The 27,079-nt window shown below is 37.3% G+C and overlaps 1 protein-coding gene across 1 annotated transcript in view; it reads left to right on the top strand.

Moving 5' to 3' along the window:
- BRF1 (BRF1 general transcription factor IIIB subunit) overlaps nt 1-25,960 on the top strand; it is a 243,669-nt gene extending 217,709 nt beyond the window's left edge. Inside the window, exons 16-18 of the mRNA XM_070931601.1 lie at nt 19,939-19,990; nt 22,075-22,243; nt 25,367-25,960. Coding sequence (XP_070787702.1) covers nt 19,939-19,990; nt 22,075-22,243; nt 25,367-25,404 — 259 coding nt within the window. The 3' untranslated portion in view covers nt 25,405-25,960. The remainder of the gene's footprint in view (nt 1-19,938; nt 19,991-22,074; nt 22,244-25,366) is intronic.
- The last annotated feature ends 1,119 nt before the right edge of the window (nt 25,961-27,079 follow it).

The raw sequence follows: 27,079 nt of genomic DNA, 5'->3' as shown, positions 1-27,079 counted from the left end.
TTTAGCTATTCAGCATAAAATAAAGTATAAAAATAAAATATTAAGCAGATTTTCTGATATCTGATGGGGTTCGCAATTCATTATTTATAAACTATAACTATAAAGTAATATAAACTAAAGAATTTTAGAATCAGTATCATTTTGGTAATACATATGAAGACATTCCAAGTATTCAAAAAATAATCATATATAATCATATAAATAATACTATCAATGATCCCAAATGCTTGTATTTGGGTTGTAATGATACTTGGCTGTCATGATAATTTCATGTATGCCAAGTACTTTATATTAATTATCTTCTCATTGAAATAATCCAGTGATCTAGGTTAGTATTACTATTCTAGTATTGTCGATTTATGATGAAGATCAGTTCCTTATTATAAATTCAGGAGTTTTAAAAAATATTTTACACAGAGCAGTTTGTGTGAAATTTATTGTCATCAGATGTGGTGACAGCTATCAATTTAAGTTGTTCTAAAACGGGGGTGGGGGAATGAGACTAATTAAAAATTGGACTATCTGCTAGTGTATTAATTTCATAATCACATACTTTGAATACTAATTGCAAGGAGACAACTGCTAGGGCTCTTTTATCTTGGGTGTGTTATTTTCCCTCATATGCCACTAAAATTTATCCTTTTGAACCTTGAATGTTACCAGGAGAAGCATGGAATATTTATATTCAGATTGAACCTGGGTATTTGTATGACTTTATCAGATAGAAGACAAGGAAAAACCTTCCGAATCACGATACTTAAAGTCTTGGAAAATGCTTGAAAGGAGCAAGTAAAAGTTATTTCGTTATGTGCACAAAAAACTTTCAGAGATGCAATTAGATTTGTAAACACTGTAAAAGTGCTTACATCCTCGCTTAGGCCCAAGCAATCAAGTTTTAAGCCTACAAAAAAGTCCAAGCTTGGAGGCAATTTATTTATTGTTATTTGAAGGACTGTCTTTTCCCCTTTACATCTGCCCAACCCACAAGAGCAGGGAGACACAGTATGTTGCAGATCACCTCTCTTAAGGAGGTCCATCTAGTGGGGCCAAGAAGGGCCTTCTTCATGGTGGCTCCCTCCTGTGAAACATTATCCCCACAGAAATAAAATTGTCCCCCACCTTGATACCCTTTTAAAAATCACTAAAGACATAGTTTTACCAGTGAGCTGGGGAAACCAGGGTGACATTGAGTGAATCAAGCAGCCTTTTGAGGACTGTTGGCTCAATCTCTGATACCTGACAAATCTGTAAAAGAAGTTAAACCATGTAACTTAGATTTAGATTTTCAGAAGGACCAGAATAGAATCTTACAATTTTGGAATGGTAGTCTTTGAAACATGCCAATTTGTATTCTTAATTTCTTATAAAATATCACTCTCTTCCTCACAGAAGAGCATTTACCCTCACTTGGCAGACATTAAGCTCATGAGTGTTGATGGGGTGGCAAGCATTATTTCCTGCCATGATCATATCTGCCCTTATGTGGAGGATGTAGTGGAATCAATAATATATGTTGAGCTTCTCATTATATATGGTGCCGTGTATTAATGCCATCTCCTTAATTGCTTGAGTTGCTCTATAGAAGGAAATACATGTAGTTCTTTAGTGGACAATTCTTCAATTGTCTAAAAGGGATTCTTCAATCCCTAAAAAGCTGCAAGATTTTGTTCAGTCATGATGGTTATAAAAAAAACCCAAACCTTGGATTTATTAGAATGTGACTTCCTCTAGTCACTTCCATATTACAAGTTTCCAACTGGCTCAGAGTATTTCACAATATTACTGTTTTATTGTACATAACATGTATAAAATTTTGATCTTTGATTTTAACTTCCCTGGGCAAAATGTGTCAATTTTGGGTGGGGGGGTGTCCATTGTACATCAGAATTCAGTATTGTATGAGAGCTACAAATTATTTGTTCCATTTTAATCTTTTTTCAGCAGTACAGGTTGTAGGCAAAAATCAAGCACTGTTGTAGGAAATCTTACCCTTCCATCCCCTCTTCTAGGGGTTTTTTTTTCCCACTGACAATATGTGAAAAATAGCCATGCACTCATAGGTAGTATATGATTAAAGACTTATTTAGTCTGACCATCATTTACAAATTCCTTCAGGGTATGCTGAATATCAACTGTGTACTCAACTTTAGTCTGGCAGAATTACACTACCATTACATCATCTTGGGGGGGGGGGGTTTAACAGGGAAAAATGAACCCAAATTGTTTTATTTCTTACTGGCAAAAGTAGATAATTGTCTTTAAGAGCCTTAGGCCATTTAGAAAGGACTTTGATGATATAAGAGGCCATTTCCCACAATACAGCTATATTTCCCAATTCAGACAAGATCCTAGAGATAAAAATGGAACCCTTCCTGTCCTTTGGGTTACTACCTTATGGGTTGTAGTTAATGTGTGCATTATGCAGATGGAATGCTCTTTGATGTAGCAGAATTTGTCACTAGAATGAAAAACCTGGAAGGTTGGAAGAGCCTTCAGAATAGCAAAGACAGGCTTCAGAGAAAAGAGAGGAAACTTGGAAATCACCTTTAGCCATGGATCAAAGTGTTGTTGTTGCTATTGTTGTTGTTGTTATTGTTTTGTCCAGATTAGATAAAGTGATCCAGATTAGATAAAAGTCTTACATCCATGATTTGGGATCAGAGTGCAACAAATTCATTTAAGATTTACCAAATTTACCTGAACAGCAGTAGATTTAAAATGCCTCCACCCCCACCCACCACAATCCCTTCCTGGGCAGATTAAACAAAAACAAATTATCTGCCTGGCCAATTTGATCTGCACATTGGCATGTTCCAGGTTCCTTTAGTTAAACAATGCTATTTATTGGGAACCCAGAAGTGCACCTTTTCTATGGCAGTCCCTGCCCTCTAGAATGAGGCTCCCCACAAGATCTGAATGCCCCACCCAAATGGTGTTGCCAAGAACCTTTGAGATCTGGCTCTTCACCCAAAGGTGAACTAAGGTCCCCTTTTGGTTCTCCTTGTTTTCTTATTAGCACTTGATTTGTTTTCCTGCCATCTTTACTCTTCTTAATATGTCTTGTCATTTTTAATGTCTTGTTTTAATGTTTTAAATCGTTTGTAAACTGCCCAGAGTTGCTGGGAGTTAGGTGGCATATACATTTAGTAAGTAATAATTATATTTCCTCCATTACCATATTCTCAATTAATCTAAAATGACGTACCCATTTTAAAGGTAAAGTAAAATTAGAGGGGCAGTAAAAGCCTTCTAAGGAAAATACAGAATTTTTAAATAAAGAAATATAGATCTGCGATGTAAGTGTTGCTTCATAATCTGTGTGCGGACTAAGACAAAGTAAAAAGAATGTGATCTCTGGTGAAGCCCTAAGCCCAAATTAAATAGGATGCATATTTTTTAATTATTAGGAGAGGGTTACCTACCAAAAAAGAAGTTCAAGACCTTTGTAAAAGGGGGTTTTGTTCTTGGGCCTATGAGTGCGAGTGTGGTGCCATTCCATGTGACAATGCATGACAAAATGTTTCTTAGGGCCTTGATGATATTGTGATTTATCCTGAATAGATATTTCTTCTGAATGCTTATTAAATATATTATGATTTTACTGATGTCACATTATTATATTTCATAGTTTTTATTTAGGAAAATATTTAGCACAATTTGACATTTTAACAATATATTTTGAAAGCGTTGTTTGCATCCTTTCACAACATCATACAGTAACATCTGATTATTATGAAGTTGGTTTTTCACAATGTTACTTTGTCTGATTAGAGGACTATAGCCAGGAAATTTAGAGGACTCTGTTTGACATTTAAACAAGAAAATTGCCTTAATCAGATGCAACTTACATGCAAGAAGGAATGATTTATGCCTTATAATTAAGTGTGAATACAGGATAATCACAAAACAAATTTAAGATTTTGCTGACTTCCAGATGACTAGGTGGATATAGTTGTTTAATGTGTTGCATAGCACACACAGGAAGAAACAGGCTTTTTAATTATTATTTTTTAGTTCCTAACCATAATTTCCATTTGTATGCCTACACTAAGCATGTGAATACCAGCAAGGGAAGCCTCATTCAAATTGATACCTGCTAGCCAGAAGGATTATACCATCGTTTTGTCATGTACTTTTAAAGATAAAACTCTAACTATGAATTTTGAATCACCGTTGGATAATTACACTCTCTGTGGAATGTTCCTGCAGACAGATGATTATTAGATGCCTTTTCCTTTTCATCTTTCCTCTCATTATCTTCTTTTTATGAGTCTTATCAAATACATACTTATTTGAAAAACAAATATTAACCTTGATCAGAGGAAGTACTAAGGTTAAACATGTTAATTTTGATTATTGTGCATTTAAGAATCAACTATTGCAACTCTTAGTATAATTGAGGGCATATAGCTTGTTATTTGATTCTAAAATATTAAACAGTGTATAGAGCTAATGCTGAGTTCTTTCATTTCTGGGTGTTTCAGGCCATCTTCTATTTCCTCATAGGGATATAAGCTATGCTCCTGTGTTTTATGTTTAACTACCCCTCAGAGATCAGAATAACCCAGAGCTTGCTATGTTTTTAGAAGGTCATTAATATCTGCCTCTGCAGAGGGCTTTGTTCTTTGTTCTCTTCAGGAACAGTTTGAGATTTAATACACTATGAATGCTCATTCTTATGAAGATAGAAATAACAATAGGTAGGTGAGAAAATATCCCAACTTTGTTTTGATCATTAGGAAATTTCACTTTGGTATGGGAAGGGGTATCATTCCTGTTCAATCTCAAGAGACCTATGACAGCAGCACCACCATTTTCTTGAAATGTCATGCTGGGGAGATGAAGAGCATTGAAGCTGCGCTTTGCCTTTTGCTTACCTTTTTAATGGCCTCTTCCATGCATCACCTGGCAGCTTAATTTTCCCAGCTGAACTCAGACAGGGAGAACAGCCTCAAAGACAGTAATATGGCTGGATAGATTTGGACCTTAATGAAATTATGGGCACCTCTTATGCTAGGTCAAGGATTCTTGAGAAAAAAGGAAAATTGAGAATTGCCAACCTTCTGGTAGCTTCAACTATATCTAAAAGACGTGACTTGGTGAAGTGATTTCCAATTCCACCGATTTGGCCTGTGGCCTAATATACTCAATAAGAGTATACCTATATTTCCTATACCTAAAAGGAAAAATATTCCTTTCAAAAATAGATTTTAAAAACTTGTCTACCTCCAATATAATTCTGAGCAAATCTAAGACGAATTTCCCATTTTAAATATAAATTGAGTAAGAGAGAACTAGTCTTTGTTTTGGGTTCTTAAAAATATTCATTCAAATTCAATTTCAGAGGAAAAGAGAAATCGGTAGAATGTGAATATTTACACATATTTTTAAGAGATGGCCAGAAATATGTGTGCATATGGTTTTCTTTATTATAAAGCCAACTTTCTAATAGTCTGACTGTTCCCTGGCTTCCCATATTTGATTCCAAGGAAGAAATAATGAGAAACTTTTTCTGACCTATTTTCAGATAGAAGAAAGGGTAGTCAGAGTGGCTTCCAAGTGACATAAATATATATAGAATAGAATAGAATTTTTATTGGCCAAGTGTGATTGGACACACAAGGAATTTGTCTTGGTGCATATGCTGTCAATGTACATAAAAAGAAAAGATACATTTGTCAAGAATCATAAGGTACAACACTTAATGATAGTCATAGGGTACAAATAGTATAAACAATGTCACCATCATCAGGAATGCCTGCTACTATTTCTAACAACAAAGTTGAAAAACACCATCAAAAGAAGAAAGAGTATTAACCTGAGTCACTTGTTTTGTGAGATGGATGGCTGAAAGAAAGAGAGAGAGAGGGAGGGAGGAAGGAAAGGAAGGAAGGAAGGAAGGAAGGAAGGAAGGAAGAGTTTTTGAAAAAATGCAAAGCAGGTTTTAACACTTTAGTTGGAACTTGGAACTTTAATATATATTGCCGATTTTTAGAAACACATTTAACATGCATTATGTACTTTCTCAAAAGGGATAAGCATGTTGAACATGACTCTTCTTCTTCTCCCTTCCCCTCCCCCCAAGCTTCCCACTTTTTAATCGTAGTATTATGAAGGGTTATAATTTAACTTCCTTTACCTGCCTGATGGCTCCTATGGTGTCTGTATGATCTAATTTTTAGTTATAAAATAAAAGCAAATGAAAACAGCTATTTACTGGTTTCTTTTTTTTTTTCTTCCTCAGCTTTTGTTCATTTTGGCAATTCAATTTATGTGCTCTTCAGCCTTGTCAGAATCTGTTATATTGACTTGTCTTTTTAACTTGTTAAGCTAGAAGACAACTTAGATGTTATCTTGTACAACTCAATTGAAGTCAAAACATGAGCTAAACGGATTCAACTGTGAGTAGACAAGATGACAAAATTGGTACGATTATATTTTGTCAGGAGAATGTCAGGTTTGTCAGCTTTCAGAATAAAATAGCTTGGTTGATAAGTGCATTTACATTATAGCACTTTCAGGCTGGTTCATCCAGTTTGTGTGTGTAAATTTTTAAAAATTTAATCTGTTTATATTATAGACTAATAAGCTTATATTTAATGATAAATTGATGGTAGGCAAATGTTTAGCAGTGAAAAATTATTTTGGTTTCAAAATTTTATTTCATTAAAAAAAGTGCTTTTCTGATTGATTTGTAAGTTTCTTATAAAAAAACTGCATGAATTTCATACAGTTTTGATGCTGGTGGTTAACTTAAACTAAATGATGTATGGAATTGAAATGTTTTAATTTATTGATACAACTAGGTTTTTTTCCTAAATTTAATCAGTAACTTTTGTCATCTGTTTTATTTCGGGAAGGACATTGGTAAGTTACACTGATTTTGCATTTTAAAAAATACAGTAACAGTAATAATGATTTTTAGCTTCAGTCCTGAATACATATGCTTTAGTAAACTTTGTCGGGTTCAGTGATATTAACTTTCATTAAAAACCAGTGCTTTAAATTCATTAAACAGCAGAAGTTCATTTAGTAGTTAGGAATGATTCCTGAATATCTGTAGGTAATATATACCTTTAAATGTGAATTGTACTTGGATCAGTGGTGGGTTGCTCCCGGTTCTCACCGGTTTGCAAGAACCGGTAGTAAAAATTTGTAGTAGTTCGGAGAACTGGTAATAACATTTGCTGGCCACCCTCCCTGAACCAGTCTCTAGCCTGGTTGCCGCTCGCTTACCCCACCCACCTCATCAGAGGCTTTTTTAAAAAAAATTTAAAAGCTTTTTTTCTACAACCTCTTCTGCCGAAAAAATGCTTTTAAAAGTTAAAAAAAAAAGTTGGCCACGCCCACCCAGTCACATTATCACCCCCACCAAGCCACGCCCACAAAATAAGCCACACCCACAGAACTAGTAGTAAAAAAAAATTAGAACCCACCCGAGTTGGATACACATACAATAGTGAGCATTGCAAGATATCTTAAGTAAGGAAGTGGCATTAAAGAACAGGATGCAATAACACTTAATTTTTTAGTATACTTTACTAAGTATAGATGGCAGAAGAAAACGTGCAATAGAACGTAATAGGGATATTCTGCCTGCATTCTGAATTGACTTGAATGGCCTTTTCTGGCCTTGGGGGAATAAGGCAAATATATTATGTCAAATGACTCTTTATGATACTCCATGGGGAAGTGCAAAATCTGATTAGGGCACTGAGCTCATCTTGCTTCTTTGCTCACTGGCGCTGAGAGCGAGGCAAGGCACTCAAAGAGCAGGATCATCTTTTTCCTGCCCAATCCAACCAAAAAAGAAGAAAATATTATCTATAATAGGTAGGTCACGTCTGAGGATAAAGATTACCATCTGTCTGGGAAGAATGGGTATTGGTTGTTTCTGCTGTTGTCAGGGTGGTAGTATCAAAAGAATACATGTCTGCTCCTAACTATATTAATGCCAGATTGACAAAACATGTATTGTGATGTCATTATACAAGTTCTGCCCATTTCTACACATATTGTGACATAGCATGCAAATATAATAAGAATTCCCTTGTATGCATGGGGGAGGGTGGAGAAATAGAGCTCAGATCCTGATGTTTGAGCTCTGTTTCTGTACCCCGTTGAAGAGATTCCTTCTGCGCATGGAGAAGTTATGACATTCTCCCACAGGATACAGAAACGGAACTCAGAATGGGCAGGGGGGAAGAGTGGGCATCCTTTGGCAGCAGTTCTTTTCAAGTCAACTTCTAGAGACAAGAGGGAGCCAAAATCCAAGCAGAGAAGAGAGAGGCAGCATGGGTGCTTCAGACAGGTTGGGAAAGCCTGGTGCAGGCCACACACATGTCTCTCCCTCAGGAGCTGAAAATCCTGCTTGGATTTTGGCAAGAAGGATTTTTAGCTCCTGAGCAGAGCTTCTCGGGGTTCTTTCCCCCCCCCCGCACCCCATACTTCTTACCTGAGACTCTGTTCCAGTGGTGAAATCTAAAATTTGTTACTACTGGTTCTGTGGGCGTGGCTTGGTGGGGGGGGGTAATGTGACTGGGTAGGTGTGGCCAATTTTTTTTTGTTTTACTTTTAAAACCATTTTTTCTACAATCTCTTCAGTGAAGAGGTTGTAAAAAAATGCTTTCAAAAGGCTCTGACGATCCCAGTTGAGTTGCCTGATCGACAGAGCCTTTTTTTCTTTTAAATGCCTCTGATGATCAGGCAACTCAGCTTGGATCGTCAAAGGCTTTTGAAAGAAAAAATGTCTTTTTTTCTTTTAAATGCTTCTGATGATCCAAATTGAGTTGCCTGATCGTCAGAGGCATTTTTTCTTTTAAAAGCCTCTGACGATCCAAGCTGAGTTGCCTGATCGTCAGAGGCATTTAAAAGAAAAAAAGGCTCTGCCGATCAGGCAACTCAGCTGGGATTGTCAGAGCCTTTTGAAAGCATTTTTTCTACAACCTCTGAAGAGATTGTAGAAAAAATGCTTTTAAAAGCTTTTGACGATCCCAACTGAGCCGCACAATGATCAGAGGCTTTTTTTGTACTTTTAAAAGCATTTTTTCCTCCGAAGAGGTTGTAGAAAAAATGCTTTTAAAAGTAAAAAAAAGCCTCTGATGATTGTGCAGCTCAACTGGGCATGGGGAGGTGGCAGGGATTTTTGCTACCGGTTCTCCGAACCACCCGCCTCCATCGCTATCGGATCAGGAGATCTGGTCCGAACCGGGAGCATTTCACCCCTGCTCCGTTCGCTTAATGACCTGTGTAATTGCTTTATGACTGCAACTGGGAGTGCTAGGATTGTGGTCATTGAGTGAAGCAGTTATGTGGACTGTCATGTGATATTTTGCTTAACAACCACTTCATTCAACATCTGAGATTCCGGGGTCAATTGTGGTTATAAATCAAGGAATACCTGTATATCCAAATACCAGAAGAAAAGCTAACGTCTCAAAGATCTAGAATGATCTAGAATGACTTCTGGAAAATGCAGAAACTAGGAAATCATCATAAAACCTTTCACTTTTATTGGTAGATCATGTTTATTGTGGCTCAGAATTACTGCATGGCCTCAGCCTTCCTGGTTTTGTATATTTCCCCTCTTAGAGCCAAAGTTTTGGTTCAAATTGTATAATTTAATTATGTATTGTAGACTTGCACAACATACTGCCTGCAGCTCCTCCAATTCCTCCAGTTTTCACCAACATCATCAACAACATTGTTGCCAGCCCTCAACTAGCCATCAAACAGCTGACTGATGCACCAGTTGAAGCCCACAATTATTTCTAATTTAAAAACGTGGCCCTTTCCCCTCAATGAGACAGTCTTTTGTCAATGACTTCAATAGGCACATCCCTTCCTCAAGCAGAATTCTGATTAACGAAGTGACACTATATGGGGTTTGTGTCAACTGTGAGAACACATGCCTATTATAACATTGGATAAAAGGCTCTGAGTTTTGAATCATTAAGTGTCTCACCCCAATCTAAAAAAACAACTGCATTTTCTTTTCAGTCATGGCGTATTATAGTATCTGAGCGCTCACTGGTGAAATGAAACAGCAGAAGGTGCCAATGTTTGTAGCCATGGCAGCCAGCAATTTACTATTTCATATGTCTGGTGTGACAGAAGCTGCTCTCTTATAGAGAGGTCAGGGCATTTAGAGTATTAAAAAGGAACATGCCACCAGGAAAACTGTCCTGTATTTCATGTACAACAAAAGATGAGAATATATATAAAGAGAGAGAGAACTGTGGATAAAAAAGAAATACAATTCTATATTATGTTTTTCTGAAGGCATAAATTGGCAAAGCTGTTAATGTTACCATACGTGGACTGTAAAAATCTGAGTGACTTCTAAATGACAGAAAAGTGCGACTAAAGTTTTCCATATCTATTTGTACCATGCAATGGTCACACACACCCTTTTTTTTTTTTTTTACCACTCCCGTATGGTAGCTTGCCACCCAAAGTTTCTGACATAAACAGATACTCTAATATTTTAAATCCCTGAAATCTTCAGAAAACCTGCTTTTGGCTGCTACTGCTTTGCAAGACAAAAGAGGATGACTGAGAAAGGCAGAGGGATTTTTTTTTCCTATCAGGTAATTGCTTGTTTGGCTAGGGAGGGAAATAGTCTGGGGGAAAAAGAATTTTGTTATAGGCACAAATTCCAGCATTTGGACTGCACATTGTATGGAGAAAATAGATAGCAGAGAAGTTTCTTCTGTCTCATACTTCAGTAATATAATTTATGATTTTATTAGTTTGCTATCCATCATGAGAGACTGTAAAGGGAAAGCTGGGTGTAGGAGTAAACATTCAAAATAAATATATTCAGTTAATTCTGAAAGTCAACAATACATTTGCACAGAAGTTCTTTATAACTTTTCTAGTGGATTGACATGGACACTCACTTAAAAGTATACAGGTGTATAAAGCAAAAAGTTACCAATCACTCTTTATTCTGTCAGTATCGTCGTATTCATTTATTAATCTATTTTTCAGAGTTCTGTATTCTAGATACTTTGTTTTTTAAAAAAAATAGCAATAGCACTTAGACCTGTACACCACTCCATAGTGCTTTACAGCACTCTCTGAGCAGTTTACAAATGTCAGCATATTGCCCCCAACAATCTGGATCCTCATTTTACTGATCTTGGAAGAATGGAAGGCTGAGTCAACCTAAGGCCAGTCAGGCTCGAACTTCTGACAGTGGGAAGAGTTAGCTTGCAATACTGCATTCTAACTAAATATATAAATTATTCCTTTCTTGACCCTACGGATGCTATATTATCTTCCTCAATCTTGGGTCCTATACCTGAGGCCGGGAGTTTGAGGGTTCTGTGCAGCATCTTAGCCAGTGGTGAAATCCTACCGGTTTGCGTGAAAAGCTACCGGTTCAGCGAACCGGTAGTAAAAAAAAAGCTACCGGTTGGTCCGAACTGGTATTTCCGATGATCAGCTGTGACGTGTGATTTAAGTTTGCTAGAAAGTAGGAAATCCTGCTTTCTAGTGAATCTAAATTGTGTGACACAGCTGCTCCCCCCCTTGCTGTTCTACTTACCTTCCCAAGCTTCCTTTTTCCATGTGCAGCAAGCATTTGGTGTGTTCTGCGCATGTGCACTCATGCAGCATGCATTTGGTGTGCACCGGGCATGCGCGGGCAGCAAACCGGTGGCAGACCAGGGAGGATTTCACCACTGATCTTAGCTGTTCCTTGCACTGCATTCCTCAGGACAGAGAACTCTTGATGTCTTTCCTGGGATCTGTTGGAGTCATTCTCCCAGTTTAGGAGTCCCAGCCCCAAGCACTCCTGCCACCACTGGAACTGCTTCCCTGTCCTTTACTTTCCACAACCCCTCTAGCTCCTCCTTTAGGCCTTGATATTTCTCCAGCTTCTCATGCTCCTTTTTCATTTATTTAGTTGTCTTGAGGGCATGTTCAACACCTTACTCCTATTTGGAAGAAGAATAGTAACTTCAGGGTATTCTCAGGGGATGCAGTTTCTTCTGCCATGTCAGGACCAACATATTCTGATAATAACATGAATTAGTATAAGCACGACTGTTACTTTTGAAATGAAAATCCTTTAACATGTTTTTATTGATGTGTAATGATGTGCAAATGCTACTGATAACCTGTCAGCTATTTATGCTGGAACTGCCTTTTACAAATAGATTGTAAGTTAGCTCTCTAAAGGAGCTATATATCTTATACTGAGGTAAATGGTTCCATGGTAACCAGAGATAGCAAAGGGTGAATGTGAAAGAGAAGGTATACCAGAATAGTCCTGAAAAATATTCTGAAATGAACTTTAAATCAGGTATTAATTAGTACGCTCTGAACTTAAAACACCAAGCTCTGTAATGGCGGGTAACAGGCAAGTTAGAGAGAGAAGGCACTGGAGAGAGATTAACATGAAGCCAATATTAATACAGTATCCTGCATTTATATTACAGAACCAAGTTGTATAGTATCTTCAATTTTGAAAGACATTTAGCAGAGGATTCTGGCCAGAATTCCGAATAGTAGCAACTTGTGGGGTCCTTAATGCCCTATAGTTTTTTATTTTATTTTATTTTATTTCAAATTTATATACCGCCCTTCTCCCTGAGGACTCAGGGCGGTGTACAGCCAGATAAAAACATATAATACAAACATTAAAAACAATTAAAAGAAATATCTCTGTTTGGCCCCAAATTTAAAAAGACAAAACCAATTAAAATTATTAAAAGAATTTGTTAAGCCAGCCCGGCTTGCTGAAATAAGAAAGTTTTAGTTGTTTCAAACTCTTCAAGCACCAGTCCTGTTCAATCCTGAGCTACAAATATTCTCTGCCATAGGTAGCAACTTAGTGGTCCTGATGAATAGTTTTGGCTGGCCGATTGAAAGGGAATATGAACCTGTTTGAATTAGATTCTGAGTCACATTTGATTTAGTGGAATCCATCAAAGCCTTTTGGGAGAGTTGGTTCAGTCCCTGACCGTGAGCTTCATGCTATTTTTAAAAGTACATTTCTACAATTGACCAAAATGCTATTGATGATGGTGATCATTACTTTCAGTTCTATTTCAGCCCTATTTTTCTTTTCACATGGGAATTCACATGGGAATTTAACAGTATGCCTTCTCTGTTCTGCTTCCCTATTGACATTTCCAAAACTTTACAAATACTTTGGAAAGTGGACAGCATAATCCATGGGGTTTATCCCCAGTAAGATTGACATAGAAATACAATTTGTATTTTGAAATTATTTTAAAGAACACTAATGGAAAAGTCAGTCTTACCTGTAAGATCACTAGCAGAGCAGAAATAAGGTTAATGATTCTTGCATCTCATCTTCACCTCCTGGCACATTTTGGGCAGGGTGTATATTAGTGTGGGAGATAGATTACTCTCCTGTTGAAAATGAACTATTATTAATTCTTTGATGTTTGCCTTTCTGACTTATAAAAACAAAACCCTAATATCTAATGAGTGCAATACTATGCCAATATTGCAGTATAGATGTATAAGTAATTAATGGAAGCTGTACATTTATCACTAAATGGCAGTAGATCTAAAGAGGGAGAATTGGATAAAGTGGCTTGCTCCAACTTTTAAAAATTATTTTTTAATATATTGAATTCCTTGCCTTGTATGTTAAGGGTGGTTTACTGTCATTACAAGGCAGAAAAAATTCAGATGTAATCACCACCTACAGAATCATCCCATTACATATTCACGGTTCCAAGATATCTGTGTATCTCAAACACTCACATCCATTGTCTAAATAAACTATTGAAATATCCAGGAGAGTTTTCTAGTGCATTTAAGATAAGGAAAGAATAAACAAAATTTATTTGATCACTCTAGAAGTGCAGTCTCCAACCTTCCTGGTTTTGTTGATTGGCGGGGGGAGGGGGGAGAGAATGGTTCCGTGTGAGTGGCTGGCGGGTATGCATATACACAGCTCATTTTCACGAACAGTGGGCACGTACGCCTGTCTCTTGTACAAGTGGAACTGCATTTATTCACATGCCTCCCCCCCTTTGGTCACAAATGGAGCTGTGTGTGCACATGCCTGCCACTTCCGCGGCTTGGTTCTGATTGGGCTGCGGCCTGGTGGTTGGGGACCCCTCTTCTAGAATGAAGGTTATGGATGTCATCTTCATTGGGTAATCTATAGTACTCCAGAAAAAGATGTTTCCTATAAGATAAGAAACAAATATTCTTAAGAAAAGTAATTCCTTATATTTATAGCAAAAGCATAGCCTTGTTTGGTTCCCTTAGGCAATCAATTCGTAAAGAATTTTAATGCAGCTTTCATTCAAACTTCCTTGCAGGCCTACCAAATTTTATCATTCAGATACAATGTGGCTATGACTTGATTCCTCATAAGGTAGTGACTTCGTACTTACAATTCACCATTAACATGCTGAAGAATGACTTGGAAGGAAATTCAAGTGTGAAAAACTGGGATGGAAGAAGACTAACATTAGTTTTAAAAATTATCTAGATGTGCCTTGGAAGTTTAACAGAAACTAGGCAGTCTTTCCTGTTTGAAGAAAACAAAAATAATCCAGACTTTCCATAAAAATTGGATTTTTTTTTTTTTTTTAGGAAAGACAATACAGAGCCAATTTAGTGACTCACCTGACTTCCTCTTCTCTGTTCTTGAATGTGGGAGGAAGCAAAGAAACTTGCAATCCTTAAGGAAGCACCATGTAGCCAGACTGTTGAGGACTTCCTTTTCTAACTATTTTACTTTTTTCCATTTTCAAAACACAAATATAATTTTGCTTTCAGATTTTGTGTATTTTACATGTAATATAGATTTGAAAGATGAAGACAGGTATAGCTGTATAATAAAGGCCACTTCACACTTTCAGATTGCAGTTAACCAAAGTTTTTGCACTGTGGAAATGTTCAGCTGTCATCTGCCACTCGTCTGGATGCCTAGAGGACCAAACTTAACTTGACAAATTCATTTATGTTGTTCACATATAAAACACGGTGAGGATGGACTGAGAATATAAACTATTGATACTATCATTAGCCCTGGTTTGGATCAACTCCCAAGAGTATGTGGAATACATATTTGTCATATTCATGGTGCAGATTTTTAAAATGTACATTTTAAATACTTCTTTTTTTAAAAAAAAATTTAAAAAAGTTTTTTATTTTAAACACATTAAAAACACATTAAAAATCAAACATATACATACAACAAAATATATATGTATATGTATATATGTATAGCTGAAAGAAAAGTAATGTTTTTCTTTTTTGTGTTACTTTTTGTTACATTTTAAATACTTCTAAGTTGTATATAGGTTCACATTAGTTTGTTTATCAGAGGTGCTTCTTGCAGTTTCTCCTCCCCATATTCTAAAGTTAGATGGTTTAAGTAAACTAGGCATTTTGTACATGGAATGGTCTCCCCATCCTTTTTTTATTTACATCCTTCCTTGTCTACTAAATATAGTACTCAGAGTGCCTATCAATAACAATAATTATGCAGATAAAAAAAACTGTAATGAAAATATTAAACTCTATTAAAACATAAACTAAAACACCTCAGTATAACCGAAAAATGATTCTAATGTCTTTTTGGTATCAAGTGAGCACTTTTCCATTTCAATCCTCTGCAAAATGTAGCACCTTGAAGAGCAATATATTTTTTTGTGCCACCTACGTTTTTGTGAGCCAGTTACACTTAATCGAGTGTACAAATTATTAATTCTCAGTAGTATGGCATTATGTAAAAAGAGAATTTCTGTTAGTCACATTCTGTATTTGAACTGGACTTTTTGGTGTTTTTCTTCTTTGGTTTATATTTCTATTTGCTGGAATGTTATTGTTTTTATTTATTGTAATGCCATTCTGAGACTATTTTTATTGAAAAACAGTTGTTATTCATGTTATAAATGAATAATGTAGTCCTTTTGTCATTAAAACTAGAATTTTTCTGGGTGACATGCCAAGATTTTACTATGAGGTAGTTGTTACTGAGCTGTAGTTATGTGACCTTTGTTCATAAATAATTCTTGTCAAAGTATCCTTTTGTTTTCTGTTCTTTGTTTTTCATTTTGTACAGGTTCTGCACGTAAAGCTAGTAGTTCAACAAATTGTTTTATATTTGAGTTTTACATCCTTTGCTATTGGGCTTCATGCCAAAGTTCAGTATAGAACCTGCATTGGTTGTGCTTGTGGATGACTCGTGGAGTACAGCTTGCAATCCTGGTTCTCTTTGAACTCTCTGTGACTCTCAGGATTACTGACCATCTGGACTGCCTCTGAGTGATTGAAGGGGGAGGGCATGGTTTCACATCGGTTCTCCTCCATTGTGAGAGGGCATTTCTAGTTGGTGGTAGTGAGGGAATGATAGATCTGCCCAAAGACTTCTATTTTGTGGACTGCCTTTCAAATTTGTTGTGTGTTTCTACCTGAAAGCACCAGGAAGCTAATCAGTTTTCAGGAGGCCTGAGTTGGTCAATAATGTCCTTGGGCCAATCAGACAATATTTATTTATTTAGATTTATGTGGCTGTCCATCTCATAGCGACACTGAGCAGCTAACAATGGCTGAACAAACACATGAAGTAGAAAAAGGATACCAACACACACACAGAGAGAGACACCCTGGAGCACATGTAGGTAGGTCCTCACTGCTTTCTGAAAGGCCAGAAGGGCTAGAGCCAATATATTCTGCGTGAGCTGCACTGGCTCCCGGTGGTCTTACGAATGCGCTTCAAGGTTCTGGTTATCACCTTTAAAGCGCTCCATGGCTTAGGACCTGGTTATCTACGGGACCGCCTGCTACCACCAATAGCCTCCCACTGGCCAGTACGTACCCATAGAGAGGGGCTTCTCTGGGTGCCGTCGGCCAAACAATGTCGACTGGCGGCCCCTAGGGGGAGAGCCTTCTCTGTGGGGGCACCTACGATCTGGAACGAGCTCCCCCCAGAGATACGGAGGATCCCGGATCTGCACACCTTCCGTCGCGCGCTTAAGACTTTCCTATTCCATCAAGCTGGCCTGGCCTAAATCATCTCCCCTTTTTAAATGTAAATTTTAATTTGTTTTAAATTATGGGGTATTTTAAATTCAGCCAAATTATTTAATTCGTTTTTAATTCATTTTAAATTTTTGTATTTATGTGTTTTATCTCGTGGCTGTTCACCGCCCTGAGTCCTTCGGGAGAAGGGCGGTATAGAAATTTAATAAAATAAATAAATAAATATTCTGTTCCAAGGGCCTGTTTTCTGGGTCCAGCAAGATGACTTTCTTAAATTGACAGACCTGTAGCATGTTTCTCCTGCTGGATCTGATGGGATAGATAGAAACAATTGGGGAGAAGTGGTCCTATAGATGACTCAGTCCCATCCCATAAAGTGTCTTGTAAGTATCACCCAGCAGCAAGAATTCATGAAGAAGATGTAATAGGGGCATGCTGATGTGCACCCATAGTTAGCCACACTATCACATTTTCAGTTGTGATATTTTGGCCAAAATGGTTTTGTTTTGATTTGTGTTATATGGCCACCAATCTCACATAAGTGACTCTTGTAAGGCTGGATTAAATCAAATGCATAAGAGGCGATGGAGGTCAATATCTGTGGACTCACCTGCTGCCAGTATGGCATATGGAAGATTGCAACTTGAAATGTAAAAGGAATAAAAAGAGCAGGAATTAAGAAGGGGGAAAATAAAGGAAAATAGATACATTGAAATGGGACTATGACATAATGAAAGATGTAATAGAGCTAATCGCTCTGATCTTCTGAATAAGGTTGGTGAATATATGCAGGGAATGAAAGTTAGAAATGTAATGATAAATATGTTGTAAAATATGAATTGGGGCCTTCTACGTTTTGCAGTGAGTGCATATGAAGGCATGAATTAATAGGTAGTTAATATTTGTATCTTAAGTTGCAGTAGGTGGAGGTAATGGAAGAACCAGGGTTGAATTTGGAGAAAAATATGAAGCATTTTGAATAAATGCAATCCAAATTACTGGTTTCAAAGTATTTAATTCTTTATGGCTTCCCTTCCTTATAGAAGCCAAAGACTGCCCCATAGAATCATAAAATGTTGAAAGACCTTATAAATCATTTAGTTCATCCCCTTGCTCAGTGTAGGATTCACTAAAACATCTCTGGCAGAAGACCATCAATCTCTGTTTGAAGATCTCCAATAAAGGAGAATTTATAATTTCAACTAGCAGCCTATTTCACTGTTTGACAACTTGCATATTTGTTAAGTTCCTGTTGACATTAACCTGACATTTATAGTTTTAACTCACTCATTTGTGCTCTTGTTTTCTGGGGCAGTAGAAAATAAGTCCACGCCCTCTCTTGAATGACATCCCTTCAAATATTCTCCTCAGTCTCTCCTCATTCATTTCCTTCAAAATGGGCTGGCCTTTCCAGACTGCTTATACATGCACACATACATGTTTGAAGTAAGACAACAGTATCTTTGCTTCTTTTGTTTGAAATAACCTTCCACTGGAGATGTGAATGGTCCTCTTTCTGCTGGTGTACAGGAATGCTATTAACACAGTGGAATGTTTTTATATGTCACATGAACTATAGATGCTGAGTTGGTTCATAGTTTAATTAGTATTAATTTCATGTATTTGTCTTATGAATATTTTTATTTTAATGATGTCGGCTACCAGGAGTCATTTTAGAGTATTCTGGTATACAAAGAAGAAAACAAATAAAATTTGTGTCAGGCAGGAAATTTACCACACGTCATTGGAAAATCAGAATGTTTATTACACATTTCATAACTCAAAAGCAAATGTTGATAATGTAATAGGCTTGAATTATAGAATGTTTTGCATGAAAATGGGATTGAAGGCTGGTTGTTGAATGCTGTAAATCATATACAATTGAGCTGAGGCATTTCTGAAAATAAGTGGAATATTTATTGAGCTAGGAATCAGGAAGAATATGTGATGTCCACTTAGTAGTTCAGTTCATATGTAAACAAAATAAAATACAAACAGAATCTTCAATTAAAAAAGATTTGGTCTGGGATGTTAATGTAGCAGTACACTCTCACATAGAAATCCATACTGGATCGGTTAAGAATCTGAATAATTTGCAGTTATTGTTAGATTATATGATGAGAAGTATGGATCTGAAAGTGATGTATTAAACACCAGGCTGATTGTGTTTGATAGTTGAACTGGAGGGAACAATTTTACATATTGAGAAACCAATACTTGTTCTAAAACATAAAAATAAATGCTAGTAGGAGAGTAGTGGATAATATACAGTATGTAGCAAGTTCATCAAAAAAAGAAAAAACGGCTGAGTAAAGAGTGTGCTTCTGCCTACTTTGTTAAATACTAGTAAAAATTTGATATCTCAATGGAAAAATAAGAGTTCAATGCAGTGGAGATGGGGTACTTATAAAGTGTGTCTGGTAAAACAAGAAGAAATAGAGTCAAGAATGAATGGATGCTGGTTGAATATGGTTTGGAAGCAGAAGTTGTTGACTAGTGAAGATAAAGTAGGTTGAGATGGTTTGACCTTAAAAAAGAATGAATGGGGAGTGAATTCCAACACAAATAAATGAAAGCAAAGTGAATTGGTTAAAAGTAAGGAGAAATTAAGAAAACAGGCGTTGGGTAGAATTGATGGGATTGTTAAAAAAAGAGAGGTAAGAAGTTTAAAGAGTATGGATTCAATGAGACCAATGATAGAAAATACAGAGAGTTAATATATTAAAACTGTTTCCTCCTTTTTCTTATATTTTGGTCTTCAATTTCTTTTTTATTACCATTTCTTATTCTTTTATATGTACTCTGCATAAAAATTGCTGATATCAAAAGAGCATGTTGGATCTGTATATTTACCTATACGTGTGGCATTTTCAAAATAAAAGGATTAAGTTTCTTTCTGCTCTGTATCAAGAACCTAACATTTTTTCACTCTTTTTGTTTGTTTGTGTGTAGGCTAAGACCCTTGATTTCAACCCAGCTCGCCAAAAAGCTGGCCACAGAAGAGGTATGCATTGATCTGAACTTTATTTCATTCTCGGAATCTGAGAGATTTGTCATCACGCTTCTCCTTTCAGAGTCAGCTTCAATTTTATGCTAAGCATATTCTAGAGCAGAAGGGCAGACTTCACATTTCAATTTTAAATGTCTAGTGATATGATTACTCTGGATTTTGTTATACACCATCCTTTTTCCCTTTATATATCTATTTATAAACTATATTTTGGGTAAATGACAATAAACCAAAAATATAGCATAATGCAATATATCACAACAGAGTAAAATCCAAATTAATTTAACTACGCAGCATTAAACAGGCCAGCAAAGCAATTGCTCCCAAATAATCTCTGGAATTACACAATTTTGGATGGAGAGCATAATGGAAATAACAGCAGAGCAAATGGTCCAAGAAGAATGTGGATTCTTCTTGGAAAAGACCTTGACTTGGGTGACTTCCAGTCAGCAACAGCAATCTGAGACTCATTCTCATGGTATTATCTTTTCTGTAAAGAAAGTCAATAAATAATCTCTAGGCTGACTAGGTGACATACTTCATTATAATTTAAAGGTAATTTCTTATGGTAATTTATATTAAATGTACACAAAAGTTACCGCAATAGCCTTTGTCACATTTTGATTTAAATTCTGTGGTTGGAACATGGAACTACTGGTAATCTAATAGTCATTGCTTATCACTATTTTGAACTGGTATCTCTCCTCTTCCTCAAAATGGCTCATTCCTCAGTGTGAGGATGGAAGACAAAAGTAATTTTATTTTATGCATGCAACCTTTTGTTAAATTATAGACTGCTTTTAAGTACTATTGTTGTACAGAACAATAAACAATATCTATTGATTTCAAACCATAAGTAATATCTGTCTTCATTAGAATCTGTTGGTTGTTGAATATATATTTTTCCCTGCTATTGATGGGGAACTGCAGTCTGTGGAGCTCCAGAAACCATACATGGTCTTGATTCTTCTGGAGGAAACTCACAGTGGATGTCAGAATCTGCTTGCAAAATTTTCTTTCATTTTTGCATCTAACAGGGTTTTTTTTTTCTGAGAAAGGTTTTAGGTTTTGCTCATTAGCCAGCATATAGAGAGATCAGATTCCCTGTTGGTAGTAGAGATTCTTTTGAACAATGTGATGTGCCTGAGCAATGTTCTGTTGGTTTCCAAATTGCTGGCATTGTTTAATAATTGAATGTAGACTGAGCTGCTTTGAACATAAAAAGACTATTTGTACAGTATGGTTTACTCTAGAGATATCAAGACAGATGTTGAACTACAATATTCATCAAATCTGACTGTTGGCTGGAATTGAAGGCTAACACATTCTGCGTTTTCTTTTACATTAGTTGATGCTTTGTTTCATCAAGTGGTTTGCCAGTTGGTTTCAATTGCCATTCTAATTGAAACATGGCTTTCCAAAATCCCAGGCAAACTTCTTTCCTAGTCCTATTTTCTAAGATCTTTTCATACCAGGGATTGCACTTGAGATGTTTTGCATTCAAAGCTTGCATTGTTCCATTGAAAAGAGGCCCTTCTAATTAAACAGTTTGATGCAAAATTGCATAATGAGTTATTGATTCTCTTTCTAATTACAGCTGAATACTATTTAATTCATTAGAAGTTATGCATATCATTTTTCATGTTCTGCTTAAATAAAGGAGATTTCTAGCATCAGATTGCTTTGACTAAAGCTAAATTTTTACAGAGGCTCTCTTTCTTGCATTTTTAGTTATCTTCATACTATTGTAGCCATGTTTTGAAATATCAGAATAACAAACAACAGTAATATTCCTCGGGAAACCTATAATAGCCTTGCTGCATTTGATGTCTCTCCAAATGTCTTGAATTACAATTTCCATCATTTTCCAGCCATATGGCTGTAGCTGTTCTGACTGAGTAGAATTGAGTTTGTTATCCTCTACATTTACTTGGCACAAGCTTGGAAAAGACTGGGATATCACTTTCTTAGGCTGAAGCTTTGATAGAATGACAATTAAAGTGAGCAAAACAAGTTCTTAGGTGGATTTTTAAGGGAAAGGGTGAGGATTTTTAAAAATAACTTTTCTTCCTTTATAGGCAGTCTTTCCAAGTACTCAGACAGAAACTGAAAAGATTGAAAAATCAGGAACTGTGCTGGTGGAAACTGGGCCAGTATCTTATAATCATGAGGAGGATGTGGAAGAGGAAGAAATTGAAGAGGAGGAGGATCATTGTGTGAGCGCCCTTAAACTAATGGGAGGAAACGGTAGGCTGTTTTATGTACTTTAAGACATCCCCGCCCCCGCACCCCCCAAAAAAAAACCCAAAGAAGATCCCCACTCCCCAAAGAATCTATAATGGTGTCTCACATGAAAATATCTGTGTGGCTGATGCTTCTCGATCTCTCACCAGCAAATTTAATAGAAAGATCCTGTGGGACTGTTCAGGTCAAATTTATTTATTTTAGTTATATTTATCATATTTAACAACTGGGATGACAGTCACAATTCAAGGTGTTGGTTATTACCTTTAAAGCCCTACATGGCTCAGGGCCAGCATATCTTCGAGACCGCCTTCTACCGCATAACTCCCAATGACCGGTAAGATCCCACAGAGTTGGTCTCCTCTGGGTCCCGTCAGCTAAACAATGCCGGCTGGCGGGCCCACGGGGGAGGGCCTTCTCTGTGGCTGCCCCAGCTCTCTGGAACCAGTTACCTCCTGAGGTCCTGACCATCCCCATCCTATTGGCCTTCTGAAAAGCGGTGAAGACCTGGCTTTTCCAGCAGGCCTGGGGCCATTGATCTTGCTCTTGCGATCCGGTGAGATCCGGCCATGAATGGTATGAATAAGTTTTAATGTTTTTAATGTTTTTAATTTTAAATGTTTTTTATAATGGTTTTAAATGCATTGTGAGCCGCCCTGAGTCTTCGGAGAGGGGCGGCATACAAATTGAATGAATGAATGAATGAATGAATGATAGATAGACAGACAGACAGACAGACAGACAGACAGACAGACAGACAGACAGACAGACAGATAGATAAATAAATGACAACGGAAGGGAGGCAGGTTTTGTTGTATAGAACTTGCTTGACATGAATGTAGACTGTGAACCTTTGGTTTCTATTCTTAACTCTGTTCTCCAAATGACTTTTAAAAGTTAATTAAGTGAACAAGGATATAGATTATCAATTAACATTTAATGCTTTTTCATAAATGGATTATAGCCTCTGGTTTTCAAGCATAAATAACAATCTCCCCAAAGTCATAATATTCAGTAAGGAGAACTGGGGTATACGTTTGTTTGACTATTACAATATGCTTGTGTATTAAAGCTTTCATTACAACATAAATATGTACATATAGCCAGTGCTTTGATGTGGAATATAGTAATTGTGAGATCTGACAGTGTCATGGGGAGATGGCTGGGTGGAATGTTGATTATTTACTGTGTAAGTTTCTCAATACCTTTAATTTAGCAATGGATGCTGATTTCAACTTTTGTGCAGGAACTATAGAATAATCGTTAACACATTGGCTTGATTTGAGTGTAGGGAATTGCATTTCCTGTGGCATATGCAATTATAATTGCATTACCAAAACACTGTGCCCTATATTTGCATGTCTGTATTTGCTGCAAGAAAGTAGTTTGGTTTCAAGTCCCGCAGCATGGCCAGTCACCCCAGTTCAGAGACCCTATCACCTTGAACTTTGCCAGCTCTGTAACTCCCAGCTGATCTCATATTTTTTCTCTCCATGCTGCTCTTTGTGAGGCAGCTACTGGCTGTGCAAGGCCTTCCCCGAGTCATGTATGTCCTTCCGTAAAGTGTGTGAGGCCTTCTGAAGCCTCACAGGATGGTCACGCACACTCAGGAAGAAAGCCTTGCCCAGCAAGCATCAGCCTTGTGAAGGATCAGGCTGAGCGCACCTTATCAGCAGGAGAAAGAAGATGACAAAGTTCAGTTAGTGCAGGGGTGTCAAACTTGTGGGCCGGATGCGTCACGCACTGGCCACGCCCACTCCCGGTTAAGCGAAAGGGGAAAAAGTTGCAATATGTCATGTGACGAGGCAAGTTTGATACCCCTGAGCTAGTGGAATAAGGGTAGCAGAAGCAGCAGAGTGTAGGGTGGCCAAAAGGGCAGAGGTGGGCTGGGGGAGGAGATGGGTAGGGGAGGTGAAGGGTTATAAGGGTAGGTGGGCTACCAAGTGCCCAAACTTTGATCAGATAATTGCAGGGGCCACTGCAACCGCTGTAATTTTGGGAAGTAATTTTATATAGAAGGTCAATTTGGTGTAGTGGTTAAAGGCACTGGATAAATAACTGGGGGACTGTGAGGTTTGCTTAAGGCACAAATCCAACTAGATGATCTTGGCCAGTCACACTCTCTCAGCCCTGGTAAGAAGGCAGTGGCAAGCTGCTTCTGAAAATCTTGCCAAGAAAACCACCGGAAGTAATTCAGCCCATCTCTAAAAGTAAACACTGACTCAAGCATTAAAAAAAAGTTTACCAAAAGGAAGAAATATATTTGAATACCATAAAACTAAAAGACAGCACCCAATCAGATGGGATGAAAGGAGGTTGGTAGGATTAGTTTTTGTAAGATTACATAGCTGGGTATAATAGAAATATCTGTGAAGTAAATGACCAGTATACTTAGGAATTAGTTAGCATAAATATTCCTAATAAAACCTTTTGTTAGAACCCTTTACCCCAGGGGAGTCAAACTGGATTTCTTCAAGGGCCGGATCAACATTGTAGTTCTCCTCCATGGGGTGGCGGGGGGGGCAGCGTGCAGTGGCAGGACGGATGCCTCCTGCAGCACCCTGCTGGCCAAAACAGGGCATGGGCGGTCCTGCGCCTCATTTTCACCCTCCATGGCCTCCTGCAGCACTCTGCTGGCTGTTTTCAGCCTGTTTTCCAGCCGGTTTCCAGCTGGCAGAGTGCTGCAGGAGGCCATGGAGGGTGAAAACGAGGCATGGGGGAGGGGGCGGCGCACACAGCCCGTTTTAGCTGCCAGAGGCACCGCAGGCTGGTCCTTTGATATTTCCAGGCCAGTTCCACGGGCCTGATATAAGCACCCCACGAGCCAAATCCAGCCTGTGGGCCTTGAGTTTGACACCCCTCTAAAGTATATTTGATACTTTACAAGTTATAGTAATTTATTCACTTGGTGACTTAGGTGATCCACTTTTGAGCTTTGGTTCTTTTCAAGTGTTTTAGTTGGCTACATTTCTATTTTATTTATTTGTAAGTTTTATATTTCCCTGCTTATTTGTTTATTACGCTGGTAGGGACTATTTCTGTGCCCTGAGTGAACTGTCTAGCTTGTGGTAGACTATCTTGTGATGATGTTACAGCATCTAATAATTTTCCTTCCTTTGTTTTTAGATTATGGCTGTGATGTGGAAGATGACGATGGATATTAAACTTTTCTGTCTCCAAATGGAAATGGTGGGAGAAGCCACTAGTAGTAAAAACAACTCTTCTTGCCTTGGAAACAAAGGTTCTGTTTGCTGTGGATTCCTGTCAGTTTCCCTTGACCTACAGGCAGGCACTGGAGCTTGACTTTAGAATACTTGAAATGTTTCTGATTTGGATCATGACATAAGAAAGATTAACTGAAGCATCAGTTCCAGAGATGAAAGAAGAGCCAAATGGCTACTCAAACTTCCTTTGGATTTACCATGTCCTGAATTCAATAATATATATTGCTGTAAAAATGTGTACAAAGAAGAAGAATTGTTACAGAATGCTAGACTTTTGTGTGAATATATTTGAGACTTGAACTTTTTTAAAAAAATAGAACATTTTTGAGTTATACTGTTTACATCAATAGGATTCTCAAAGCAGAAGTTTGTTTCTGCTATAACATCTATATTTTCATGCTTCAGAAGTGGTGAATCATATCAAAATGGGCAGACAGCTTCCTTTGGAAACAAGTTCAAATGTATTATTTGTTTGTTTGTTAATACTATTCTAGGATCAGACCATTGCTTGCCTGTAATCTCTATGTCAGTGTAAGACAGCAGTTATATTTCTTGTTTTTAATTCCTTACAAAAAGTTGCTGTATTAGAGTGGAGACCTCATGGGTGTTGCTGTTGTTCAAAGCTTCTTTGCAAGGCAAGTTATTTTGTGTTCCAAGAAAATTAAGCTAGGTCTTCCTTTAAATTTATTGCTACTATTAGAGATGGGGCAAGCAAAGGTTAGGCTGAGGACAGAAGGAAGGAAAGCTCAACAGATTAACATCTGACACTTTTTTTTTCTGACTGAGGACCATTTCACAAGCTTTCTGTGCCCCATCCCAGGTTTTATTTTTTTAATTTTAAAAACAAGATGATATCTCAGGGCAATTTCTGTCCTCTTGGCAGAAGTGTCAGATTTCTCTCCAATGTAATGTCTTTGTTTTGTTTTTTAAAGTTTTTTGAACTATTTTTTTTTCTCTTTGATGCAAAGTAATTTTATATTATGTAATGATGTCATTAAGGATGTATTTATAGCTCAACAGTGCAAGAGGCTCATCTATCCCTATTTTATCAGTTGATCAGTTGGCATAACTAGGACCCTGAGAAATGTAAAACAGACTAGTAGCTTCCCCACTTAAATTGTGTAAAACAGACTTTAGCTCTGGTTCCTGTGACATTTTTGTACCACTACATTTATTTGTTATTAGAAGCAGAAGCATTAATGACACTTTTCATCTTTTGTTGAACAAACGAAGTAGCTTTATGGAAAATAGTTTTTCCTGTTTAAGTGAAAGACACCCAGTTTTCATGTTGATCTTTATATTAGCCAAACTACCTCTTTTTGCCAATGCTTAACTATACCAACTCAAAGTGGGATGGTGCTTTTATTTCATCCGCTTGAAGAATGAAGTGGAAACCAATTTTTTTCCTTTGTTTCGAAGACCAGGATCTCAAATGGCAAACTGTGTCTTAATTATACTGCTTCAGTTTGCAAATCGGAATTCCCATGAGGAAATGGCATTCCGTGCAAATGATCCTTTCCAAATAGGCAATTTAGCATAGTAGAGAGAAATGCAGGCGTTTTTTTTACAGAAGCTTTCAATCAATGAACACTTCACATTTAGACTGGCACACTTG

The sequence above is a fragment of the Pituophis catenifer genome, unplaced genomic scaffold, assembly GCF_029215685.1.
Source record: "Pituophis catenifer annectens isolate HBS135680 unplaced genomic scaffold, rPitCat1.0.hap2 SCAF_1, whole genome shotgun sequence".
In the NCBI taxonomy this organism is placed as follows: domain Eukaryota; kingdom Metazoa; phylum Chordata; class Lepidosauria; order Squamata; family Colubridae; genus Pituophis; species Pituophis catenifer.
The sequence above is the reverse complement of the archived record's forward strand: the minus strand, read 5'-3'. Positions and strand labels throughout refer to the sequence as shown.